The sequence below is a fragment of the Struthio camelus genome, chromosome W (assembly GCF_040807025.1).
Source record: "Struthio camelus isolate bStrCam1 chromosome W, bStrCam1.hap1, whole genome shotgun sequence".
Taxonomy (NCBI): domain Eukaryota; kingdom Metazoa; phylum Chordata; class Aves; order Struthioniformes; family Struthionidae; genus Struthio; species Struthio camelus.
Window position 1 is genome coordinate 21,696,482 of NC_090981.1, and position 12,847 is coordinate 21,709,328.

A 12,847-nucleotide genomic window follows, 5' to 3' on the forward strand; every position below is an offset into this window, starting at 1 on the left:
ACCTACCTTCCCCATGCATCTCAGAGTGTTCTCCAGCTTAGGAATTTTCAGGGAAACCTTTGATTTCCCAGTGATTTTAACCCTTAGATCATCCGGATGACTGCAGGCATGTGAACAGTGCTTCAATAAGTCCACTAGGCTGCACCCTTGTCTGCAGTACAACTCTCCTGAGATGAACAACTGAGTAAGCAAAGCGTGGCTCTGGGAGCAGTCTATACCAGCCACTCGTCTTAGATTCTAACCCGCTTATCCACGTGAATAACTTTAACACCCAAGATAGCACCACTGAGTTCAAGGGCTAACAAGAGCAACTTTAAAATGAAGTACTATTACTACTGCTAAGCAGCAGTTCAAATCAGCATTCAAAATCCTTTGGTGCAGGATTGCGTTTTGCAGGATTTTGATTAAGTGTAATCCATTTCAAGTGATACATAATTAAAAAAAAAGGCAATAATTTTTTTTTCAGGAGAACTGTATCAAGGCCACTGAAATGCAATAGCAGATATCCGCAGAGCCAGTAGCACTTGGACTGCTAACTTGACCTGGGAAACCTGGCAGCATCAGGAGCGTGCTTTGAATTCACTAAGCAGGATAAAAACTTCCAGCCTGGAACGGTAAGGTTTGACAGGGTCACGTATGAAAAATCCTCGCCATCATCAAACTCGTGGTGAAGGAGTACTTTTGTATTCTCCTCCATTCCTTTGCAAGGATTCATAAGCAAACAGCCCTTGGAAAAATACACCCATAAGAATTTCTGGCTGAAATCCACGGATCTTAATTTGTTCGCCTCGCTGGGTGATTGGACTTATCAAAACAGAGCGTTTATGAACTCTTGCAAGAGCAGGAAGAGAAGGAGCCACATTTTAGACCACAACCTACCACTCTTCTCCAAGCATAGTTTTGGGGAGACGCTCTCCAAGCCAAGTTTATTTGTTCTAGTGAGGGCTAAGTCTCTCCCATGCGAAATTTCATTTTTCAATGAAAACTTGCTCTGGCAGGAGCACTGGTAGTGTATTTCTCGTGTGACTCATACGCAGAAACCCAAAAGTCAACAGTCAAGAGTTTATTTGATGAAGGTCTTCTCCTAATTAAAAGGTCATTAAGGGGAAACTGACTGCTACTCAACTTTAAATGAAGGTCCCCGGCAGGCGCTCCAGTCTGTGAGATGTGCTGGCCAGCACATTTTTCCAGAAACATGTTTCCTTTCTTACTAACGCCCCCCCTCCCCACCGCCCCCTTTCTAGTCTCTCCAGCGCTGATGAGCTAATAGCATTTTTCCTTTGCATATTTTGGCGCTGCCCCACGGCATACTTTGGCGCGGCCCCGCCGCCTGGCAGGCTCCGCGCGTCTGAGCGCGCCCAACGGCCGGCGCGCGCGCGCGGCGGCGGCGCGCGGAGGGGGGGGGGGGGCGGGGGCGAGGGGAGCCTAACGGCCCAACCGCCCGCGCCGGCCGTTATTGCCCCCTCTCCCTCAGGCCGCCCCCGCGCGGGCCGGGCCGGGGCCGAGGGCTGGGGGCAGCCGTGGGGGAACTGTCAGGCTCGCACGTTTCCAGTCGCATTACGTGAACAAATAGCAGGGGAGCAGCCAGCCAGCCAGAAGGGCTTGTGTAACTTTGCAAATGTGCCAGCAAGTTTAAAGTCCCTCATCTCTCCTCCTCCTTCTTCCCTCACTCCAGACACCAGCACGAGCCGGAGGAAGATGAGAGGCTGACTGTTTGCTCCGGCTCCTATTCGCATCCCCTCGCCTATAAATACCGGGGAGAAGAAAAGCCGATCTCGCCTCCCTCCCCCTCGCCGGCTCTTCTTTTTCTTCCCGAAGGGCCCGCGGAGCCCCTCATGGCCTCGCCCGGGGGCAGCCCAGCCTGAGCCCCCCCCTTTCCCGCCTTCTCCTTCTAAACGCGCCACCGAGACCCCCTCCCCCCCGGGCAAGAAGACACCCCCCGCCCTCCTCTCTCTCCCCCTTTTCGTCCTTTCTTGTTTTTTTTTTTTTTTTGGCTCCCCGTGGATACCTAGGAAGAAGAAGATGCATTTCGCGCCGCCGGCGCTCCTGCTCGCCCAGCTCCACGCGTGCGTTTACTGGAGCTGCCTGTGGCCCGCCGGCTGCCAGCAGCCGCCGCCGCGCCGCGACCAGCCGCCGCCGCCGCCCGCCGTCTGGCGGCAACGGATTCAGTGGGAGAACAACGGGCAGGTGTACAGCCTGCTCAGCCTCGGCTCCGAGTACCAGCCCCCCCGGCGCAGGCAGGCGGCGGAGGCGGTGGGCAGCCCCATCCTGCTGCTCCGAAACAACGGCACCTTGCCGCGGAGGGCCGCCGCCGCCCGAGCCGCCGCCGCCGCCGCCGCGCAGCCTCAGGCCGCCACCGCCGCCGCCGCCACCGCCAGCAGCCGCGGCTCCGGCGCTCGCCACTGGTTCCAGGCCGGCTACCAGGCTTCGTCCGCCGGGCGCGGAGCCGCCGCCGCCTCGGCGCCGCGCAGCCCAGGGGCCGCCGCCACCCCCGCGGCCAGGAGCCCCTCCTCGGGGGCGTCGCGGCCCAGCGCTCCCACCGGCGGCCCCGCGGCCGGCGACAACCGGAGCGGCGCCGGCAGCCCGCCTCCCCTCAGCAACTTCAGACCCGGCCGGGAAGATGTCATGGTAGGAGACGACCCCTACAACCCCTACAAGTACACGGACGATAACCCCTATTACAACTACTACGACACCTACGAGAGGCCGCGCCAGGGCAGCAGGTACAGACCCGGCTATGGCACCGGCTACTTCCAGTATGGTAAGAGCCCCCTCTCCCCGCGGCCTCGCACCCCTCCCGCCGGGCGCCAGCGCAGCACATACCGATGGGCTGTGTCGGGAGGATCACGTCGCACCGCGCTCTGCAGAAGCCATCAGTCCTGCCTCGCCCTCACGCGAGGCGAAAGGGCCGAGCGGGGAGGCGGCGGCGGCCCGGCTCCCCGGCCCGCACGGAGCCCGGGTGGGCGCCGCTGCGGGCCGAGCCGCTGCGGGCCGCGCACTAACAGCCCAGAGCCGGGTCCCCGGGGGGTCTTGCTAGAGGTGTTGTGCCCGCGACGCGGTTTTTGAGTAAAACCCAAGGTACAGGGGTCTGAGCAGTAGGCAGAGAGCTTAATGGGGGCAGGGGGTCCACAGCGAAACGACGGCTCCTAAAGAGCAGGAGCGAAGCCAAGTATGTGCAGACGTGTCCTGGGTTGATCTTGCTGTTATGTGGTTGGTTTGATGAACTGCAGGTCTGCCTGACTTAGTCCCGGATCCCTATTACATCCAGGCGTCCACATATGTGCAGAGGATGTCTATGTATAATTTGAGATGTGCGGCTGAGGAGAACTGCCTGGCAAGGTAGGCATCGCCTTGGCTCTTCCCTTTTCACTCTGGGCCTTTGTGGCTGCACTTACCCCGAAGCACCTGAAGACACAGTGAAAACACGGTGGAGAAAAGCGAGGCCAGAGGGCCTGACAAAATACCCCAGTTTGTAACCCTTTCCAAAGTCTTTTCTTATATGCACACTTCATCAAAATAGATGGCAAAAATGTGCATACAAGAAAAGATACAGCCATATTAAAGAGAAAAACTAAAGGTGCTTTGAAGAAACTACATTTTTAAGGAAATTATACAGTACATTTCTATCACAAGGGTCATTTGAACACATCTGAATCATGCAAAATGGGGGTCCCCCAAACCCCACTTGAATCTGGTTATTTTCCATCTTCCTCCCCTAAGCGTAACAAATCACATTCTACTCTATTTTTTAAAAACATATTCTTAACCAGCACAAGCTACTATTAAAATTGTTTCTGGGCATATGCATTGTAATGTCTCTCAAAGACTAAAAACTATCTGAAAAGTATTTTCAAAGCCTTTTAAAAGCTTGAAATAACAGCTTTGCTATCAAGTTAGGTCCTATCCACTTGGCAAAGAAGGATTTTTCCTGTTTTGTTTGGAATGAAATCAAGCCATGGCTGCTTTAACCATTTTAACTTGTATGATACCTTATCATGCAAAACAGATTTGTTTATTGACCAGCCTCATAAATTGATGTCAGACTGTTTCCAGGGTCATGCTCTTGTTCGTTTGCTCCAGCAAGAAAAAAGGGCATAAAAAACAGCCTATGTTAACTTTACAGTAAAGACCATTTGAAATGTTCCTGTTGACAGCGATACCAATTGATTGGAATATTCCAATATTTAAAGGACTGTAGGTTATAACTATATAAAATAGGATAACCCTGAGACATGTTTTTTCATACTTCAACAGAAACAAACACTTTGTAGATATGAGGTCACACAATAAGTTATTTTGTTTTATAGCAACTAGTGGAATTGCTTTTTTGGTACCAGAGTAATTTTACAGCTAAGCAGCAGCTCTGCATAAGAGCTAGAGTCAAAGAGTCAGTGATCAAACTCCTGACATTATTAGAAGCAGATCTGATTCTTACTCAATTCTTGGTCTGATACCAGGCACTTCTGAAGACATCATGTGGAATTCTTGCGAGTCTTACAAGTGTTAACACTTGAGATTTAAGGGTCTTATTGGGGGCTACTTAAGAGAGCTATACTATTAATTACTTCTGAAACAATATAAAGCTTTTTTAAAGAGTTTTTTTTGCATGTACTTATGCTCCTTTTTTGTATTATTATAGTTCAGCTTATCGAGCAGATGTTAGAGACTACGATAATCGAGTGCTCCTGAGATTCCCCCAAAGAGTGAAAAATCAAGGCACATCAGATTTCCTACCGAGCAGACCCCGATATTCATGGGAGTGGCACAGCTGTCACCAGTGAGTGAAGTGCCCAGTATGGTACCTTCTAATTATCTTTTTCACTAGCAAATTGTCAATTATAACATGACATGTTCTAGAACTGTAGTTAAGTGGGGGAGAAGTGGGGAAACCTTAGGATTTAACTGGCTCAACCATTTTATGGTAGTGGAAATTACTCTTTACATATCATCCATTTTGATTTGATGCATGTAGCTATTAAGTTTAACTAAGTATAAGATTCTAACAAGTAAAAATTTTGCATAAATATAAATCTCAAGTCAGTTTTGACAATGGGACCATCTCGCTTTAATTATATTTTATATTGATCACTGCTTAGTTGCATTTAACTGGAACCAGTAAATAAAAATCCCAGTGTGTTAAAATTACTGTGTAGGCCCCAAATATGTAGGTTTACTAACGTGTTCCTTATAATATATAACCTTAAACATGGAACCATACTGCTTGACCTAACTTTCGTGGGTTAATTCTTGACAAGCAACATTCTGATCAACACAGGAAAGAAAAGGTAACGAGCTGACTGACCTCATTATCAACAGCCATATCATATAGTATTTCCATCTAGCGGTATTGCTCTCGTAAGGCCAAATTTCTAGAAACAAGGCAAGAAACGAGACAAACATAGAACACTTGCAACATTTTGGAAAGAGGTAACACTGCAAACTTGTACCCTTTGTGAAAGTTTGCATGTAGGAGTTGCTTAGTTAAGCAACTCTAAGTTTAGCTATTTCATAGCAGGACCAATTGTAATATACTAGAAAGCTTCCCTTATTTCCAACTCAAAATACTATCCTAATGTTACAAGTGCATAAGTGATCATTTAGTATTACTCTACTGTAGAGATGAATATGTAATGTGGGCTTGATCTAAAGCCTGCTGGAGGCAATGGACTATTTCCTCTCTAAAGCATCAGAGGTTTTAAGTTTATATGGTTGTAATCAAACTCGGATGAAAAATCACCATCATTCAAACAAATTCTTTCCCGGAAAGACTGATATTACTAGCTTACAAAACTTGTAAAGATTAGAGAGCTTAAAAAAAAAAAGCCTCTATAGATGCTCTAGTTAACACTCCCCTCCAGCCCAGAAATCCCACCTTGTGCTTACAAAGATGAGTGGATAAAACAGACGGAGAGAAACTGATTTTTTTTTTTTGTTTGTAGGACAAGCATTTTCTTACTCTGCCACTATAGCCCAGCTATAACTATCCAGATGCAAAGCATCTCTGATGCTAATTCAGTTGTTGGACAGAAAACACACTGCCAACAACAACAACAAAAAAACATTTCTCATGCTCATTTCCATGACACTGAAACAAGTCCATTTGGAAAGGAACTATAACTATCAATTAGTTTGGCCAGCCATCAGATTTCAGTGTTAGTCATCATCCTCCGTGGACCATTCTTAGTGATCTTGTCTTGCATACTTGACAGACTTGTAAGCTTCTCTTCGTTTAAAAGAATATGACTGAATTCTGCTTAATTACATCTTTTGCATATACTTACTGGGCTCATAGTGTTCATGATCAACAGCAGTCAAATGCTGCACAGACAAGGTACTGAGGTAGTACAAGTTTACTTTTCCACTTATTTCGAAAAAATAAAATTACAAGAGTAACAGCTGTTCAGATGCACAGTAAGAGCTAGAACTCATTACATATGAGCACTAGAAAAAAATACCCCTCAGCCCAGACTGAAGGTATATTTGCTTTTGAAGTAATGAGAGTACATTAAGTACAGATTACAAAAAATAACATCACTATTCTGTTTCCATTAGTTCTTGATAGTTAATGACAAGCTAATGAGATCTGTAACGCTGATCTCTATGCAGAATTTGTTTTCATTAATATTATAGATGCATTACATGTATTGAGGACTATAGAAATAGTAAAATAACTAACAAGTAGCAAACTTCCCTGGAATTTATAGTATGTAAGGTAAGCAAACCTAGTCAAACACTGTCCAAAAGCAAAGCTTAGGATCTGCAATTCAAATATGAGTTATTTAATGTTATTGTAAGAGACAGAAGGGGAAATTTTGAAGAAGCATGCTGTTATAGAGTCTTTCCCTCAACAAATTAAAACCTACTTCTTTTTTTTTTTATAGCAGATTTTTTTTTTTAAATAGCCCCTGAAAATTAGAATAGTGAAAATAAAACTTAACCGAATAGCTTGTAAGAGGAAAATATACTAACACATCAGTTCTGCATAATAAAGAAAGTTTAGCCAGATCTGTTGGAAGGTCAATCAGATAGGAATATAACAGAATGATATTGGCAACATCTGATCCATATTCAATAACATATCCTTGGTCTCACAGGCATTATCACAGCATGGATGAATTCAGCCACTATGACTTGTTGGATGCAAGCTCACATAGAAAAGTTGCTGAAGGGCACAAAGCAAGTTTCTGTCTGGAAGATACCTCCTGTGATTATGGATATTACAGACGATATGCATGTACTGCACACACACAGGTAAGAGGTGGTTCAGAGATAACCAAGTTTTTTTCCCTTCGAGTTTATCTTCCGGTATCTTTCTATACCAGTGTAGGCTAAATCATCCGATGCCCTAAATGGCTCTGAAATTCTCCATCACAAAGGCCAGGGTAACAAGCTGGAGAACTATGATCAACTCATGGACTGCGAAACATGGGCATCTAGGGACTCTCAATCTTGAGTCACTGGTACCTGACCTAAACACACTGCAAGTTCTTGCGGTTTATAGTTATAGGACTAGACAAGCAAGCTAAAGTGAGCTCAAGACTGAGTCAGTAAAAAAGTGTTTTTGGCCTTCTTTCACCTCAGACTGCTTGGTGATGTCCTTGGCTGTTCCCAGAGTTCACAGCTAGTGTTATCTCCCTCACAGAGCATAAGGCTGCAAGGTGCTGAATTAACCCTAATACCTAGAGCTACTGGGTGGCAGCCCAGTACAGGAACTCTATTGCATTGTTGCATGCATGTATAGAAGGCATGTATAAAGAGAATGGGGGACACGTGAAAATTATGATTAGTCAAATACAAATGCAAAGCAAGATGTTAGGGCTTATTAAAGGAATAGATTAAAAATGGGATGTGTCATTATGATACCGTACAAGTTTGTGATATTCTGTCACCCTGAATGTTACATATAGTTCTGGTCACCACATCTCAGAAAGGTTACAGTAAAAGAAAAACAAAAAAAACCCCCAAAACCAACCAAACTACCCCCTCCCCCCCCGAAGAACAGGGTTGATCAGGAAGGTAATATGGCTACCACACTAGGAAATTTCATGGACAAGGATAATTTCAGTTGGAAAAAGAGAAAAATAATACCAAATCGTGAATGATCTTGGATGGCCAAAGGAAATTGTTGAAAATTTACTATTTCTCACAGTACAAGAATTTAAGGATATCCAAAAGAACTCTCAGGCAACAGCTTTAAAACAGAGAGGAGTGCTTTTGTCACACACAAATAAATTGTTAAGCTTGCCACAGGATGTTGCGGAGACCAAAAGTATATATGTGAGTTCAAATTTAGAGTAATAGAGGCCATTAAACACAATCTGAAGGCATTTCTCTGCCTCAAAAACTGTTAAATGCCTGATGGAAGGAATCTGCCTGCGTAAAAGACATTACACATTACATTTCTGATGTTCTTTTTCCTCAAGCATCTGCTGCTGACCACTGTCAGGGACATGACATTGACTTGAAGGACCTGTGGTCTAACTCAGTGCGGCCATACTTATACATAAATTTGTATCCCTTATTCCACAGTTTTTAATCTAGTAGGTAGTTATTTTATCGCAGAGAAATGCCAGCTATGCTCCATTGGCTGACGTGTCCACATTTGAATTTTAAATATAATGAATGATCTACAGTGCTTTGAAGAGGTTTTAAAAATATCTTTTCTCCGTTGTGTAGACTATGACATCTGACTAAACAACGTACATATTTTACAGCTGGAGTATTTGTGTCACTAGAATCACGGCCGTGTCAGCATTTCCACTGGAAGCCCATATTTCAGGGGTTTGTAATTGGACTGTAAAACTTTCCTCCAGCCTCAGACTTGGCACATACAAGAGTCTGAGCTGATCACCAGCTGGGTCAGGAAGGAATTCCTGCAGGACTTGGTTTTGTGCACTGTGTATTATCAGAACATACCAGCTTGCCTAAAGCCAGCTATATCAGCCGTGGTTTAAAGACACCAGATTTGAACCACTGGTACATTTGTGTATGGAGTTTGTTATAATGCTCCTAACAGCAAAGAAATTTTCTGGAAGATAGATCTGGAAGAAAGGCTACATTTCGAATTCTCTCAGAATTTGTGTGTCAATTCTTGAAGCTTTTCAAAGTCTGTATTCGCCTGGACAGAAACCCACCAGGCCATTTTCCTACAAAGCTAAGTGTGAAAATAGCCCTTGAATTCCATGACTTTCCTATTCAGAGGAAGCACTGCAGCAGAGTACATCTAGGGCAAAAAGCTGCATTGCTCCTAAGGATAATGACAAATTCCAACACTGGTGATCAAGTTCATACTAAAGAACCTCAAAAACTTTTTACTTGAGATTTGCAGGTGCTTAGGTCCTATCTTTGGTCAGATTCTATTTTATTCTGGAAAGATCCCCTCACCTTTTGTAAATAAGAGCATTTATACCATCAGCAATTATACCATCAGCATTTTTTTTCATAAAAAGCATGCTGTAGCATAAATGATAATACAATACAGATAATTAAGTTTTATAGGAGCATAGCAGTAAACAGATTTTTAAGTATCCAGCTCTTTTTGCGTTGGAAAATGAATTTTTCTTATGTTCCATGAAGAAGCATCTTTCGACCTTGGATAGTTTTGACTCTTTTTCACTTGGGCAAGTGAGACTTTTTCACTTGGGTAGGGAGGAGTTGGGGAACAGCGTCAAAACTGTCAATCTTACAAAAGCACAAAATGCTCTCACTATATCGCTCAATGTCTTCTGCTCTCATTCCTATTGCTTAGGATACCTTGCCAAATAACCATTCCTGCACTATACTAGTGATGCAACTAGACCGAACAGATGGTCTCCCACTCACCAGAAGTCTAGTTTAGAGGAGAGTGGAAACTAGACACACCTGAACAACAGTTCTCAGTACTGCAAGAGCTTTTCAGAATAAAGTATTTCTAAAGTTTTTTTTTTTTTTTGACTCTAAACAGCAGATAAATACAGATATCTCACAGATACACAGCTAACAGTAGTATAGCAGCAAAAAAGAAAACCCTTACATATTAGCAGCAAAGTGATGTCTCTAAAATTGCTATGTCAGAGTTAGGTATTCCAGGTTAGATATCCAAATAAAATGCCAAGAAAAAATAAGCCTTATTCCCTCAGATAATTTTTTTTCAGTGAAATGCTGTGATGGTTAACTGTATTTCAGTCTGTTACTGATTTCTGGAATGCTACTTTCCCTAAAAATTCTTTGATATCTATCTGTTTTTAAGGGACTGAGCCCTGGCTGTTACGACACTTACAATGCTGATATAGATTGCCAGTGGATTGATATTACAGATGTAAAACCTGGAAATTACATTCTGAAGGTAATGCTTTTGGTTTTTTTTTTTTGGCGAGGGGGGAAGGAGGGGTTGTTTTTTGTTTTTTAAGAAGCAATCATATATGTATATCCTTTTGAACTGTTTTTGTTACGTTATCAACTCTAATTTGGAAATAAACACCACTATGCCTTCCCCCCCCCCCTTCAAGGTTAGTGTAAACCCCAGCTATTTGGTACCTGAGTCTGATTACTCCAACAATATAGTACGCTGCGATATACGCTATACAGGCCACCATGCATATGCCTCTGGCTGTACAATTTCACCGTAAGTACATTCCTTTTTCTTTGCTACTTTTTATATTCATAATACTAAGATTGACAGCAGATTTATATCTTAGAGATTAATTTTATATTGAAAAATAACTTCCACTGAATTCTAGTGATATCAATTTCTTTACTATATCATTTCATAAGTTTCAGGATCTAGCGTATTAATCAGAAATACAGCTGGTACTTTTCAAAGGTCTGTTTATGGCAGGAAGGATGGAAACAGTTATACTGATAATTGCATAGCTTTCAAATCCTTACCTCTGGTAATTAAACTATTTCTGTAAGTCTAGCACTGAATTCCTGAAATTGGTTAGGCTTGAAAAATGATCGTAAGCTTCCAGAATTTATCCTTCAACTCAGTGCAGGATTCTTACCAAAAGTCTTTGCTGGACAATTTTGCTCCTGCAGTCTTGCTATCAGAACATACAGCACTTCCAAAACTGCTGCTGCTGTCTGAGCTCCCAGATGTTACCTCTGGCTCAAGTCTTTGTATTTGCCCTGAAACCTTCCTATGCTCATTCAATAACTATTTATCACATCCACACAGAACCCTTGTGCAGACAGGGCTCTTAAAGCATTTGCTGAGAACCCACACGTATGTGTTACTTTGTTACTCTGCCACAGCAGCCATCCTTCCTGGAACAGTTCTTCCAGACACACTCCATTTACAGTTTCCCATTAGCTCTTCAAATGTTTAAACGATGACACAACTGTGCCTGTCTTTCTCTTCCTCCTCCCTCCCTCCCCCCAGGCAAATGTACATTTAATAAGCATTCATACTCTAGACTTAACTGTAGTTAAGTAGCCATGAAGCACACATACAGAAAAGCAATCAGTCGTTTGTAACGGAGGTAAGCAGTTCCCAGGATAATACATAATTACTCATATTAAATATTTATCAAGTGATTTCATCCGATTAGCACAAATGATACGTTAACATTGTGTACAGATCCATGTAAGATAAATTCTAGAGCTGTAAGTGAAGAGTAAAACTAATGAATGGAAGAGTCTACTGTAACAGCATTAAACACTCATACTGCATTCATAAGAATATTGCTTACTTAGCCTTTAAAATGTTCATTCCTCACTTTCTGTTAGGATACCAGTGATTAAATGAGGCTAAAATGAGAAACGTTTTTTCACCCCTGTATTGAGAGATGTATTTATAATCACACTTGGGTCATAAATGCAACAAGTTAAATGGCTTCAGAATAATACTTGTTTTCAGCATAGGTTGGTTGTGCTTGTAGGAAACAAAGAGCAACAGGTATTGTGCAGGTCATGAACACTCATTTTTGGCAGATGTGAGGAGGAGCTTTTAAAGCATTTCTCTAACAGGACCGACTTAATTGTTACTTCTGTGAACACAATCTATTCACTTACATTCAGGTTGAAGAGAAATTTATGCTTCATTCCTTTAACTTACAGCCTCCCCATCCTACCTCTGTAAATGTAATCAAATATATTCATGCAGGTGAAAAGACAAAATTTCTTCTATCCTTTGTTAAGCTGCACCTTCCAGTTGACACATGGATACTTAATAGGGGCTTTTACATTGTACTTATTTGGTAGTGTGCATAACTTATATTGTTTTTTTTTTTTAACAGATATTAAGAAAGATGCAAGAAAATGGATGAGTCAGTGCCAAGTGTTTTGAACTGAAGTATCATTATATAAACTTCAATAGGACGTAAACACTATAGAAACAAAACTACAGAACATACATGCATACACCCACATACCTTATGTGATTCTGAAGCACTTCAGCTGCTTCAACAAAATCTGTAACTGGATTTTAAGCATTTGAATTAGCATTCTTTTTTAAACTATTGAAATGTGTGGAACTGGTGATTCATGCACAGATTTGTTTATATTTTGAAAATCTAATTCATTCATAGGAACATGAGTGTTTCTTAACTCCTGAAAATTTGGAGTTCAGGTGATAATAGACTTCAGCCAGAATATTACTGGTGAATGAGTTGAACATATTCTAAAAGGTAGCAAAACTTTATGTAAAATGCATTAAATAAAATGCGATAGAAAGTATAATACCAGCTATTTCAGAAAATACCAGAATGAAAATCAATTTGAGAGTAATGGTACAATGCCATTAAAATAAAACTCACTAGGACGCATTGATATGAACGAGAAAAGCATGTTCAGTTTTCAAGGGATATTAAAACATAGCAGAGAAACACATAGCTATCAGTTATACCCCGTGAGGAAAATTATGTTTACA

At 42.6% G+C, this 12,847-nt stretch overlaps 2 protein-coding genes across 2 annotated transcripts in view; one reads left to right on the plus strand and one right to left on the minus strand.

The window, feature by feature from the left end:
- Nucleotides 1-12,847, minus strand: part of LOC138064047 (zinc finger protein 474-like) — an 85,568-nt gene that overhangs the window by 58,915 nt on the left and 13,806 nt on the right. The window lies entirely within an intron of this gene.
- On the plus strand, nt 1,522-10,607 carry LOC104150246 (protein-lysine 6-oxidase). The gene is made up of 6 exons (XM_068924772.1): nt 1,522-2,761; nt 3,231-3,339; nt 4,640-4,777; nt 7,095-7,251; nt 10,229-10,324; nt 10,488-10,607. Exons 1-6 carry the CDS (start codon nt 2,023-2,025, stop codon nt 10,605-10,607), a joined length of 1,359 nt encoding a protein of 452 aa, XP_068780873.1. The 5' UTR covers nt 1,522-2,022.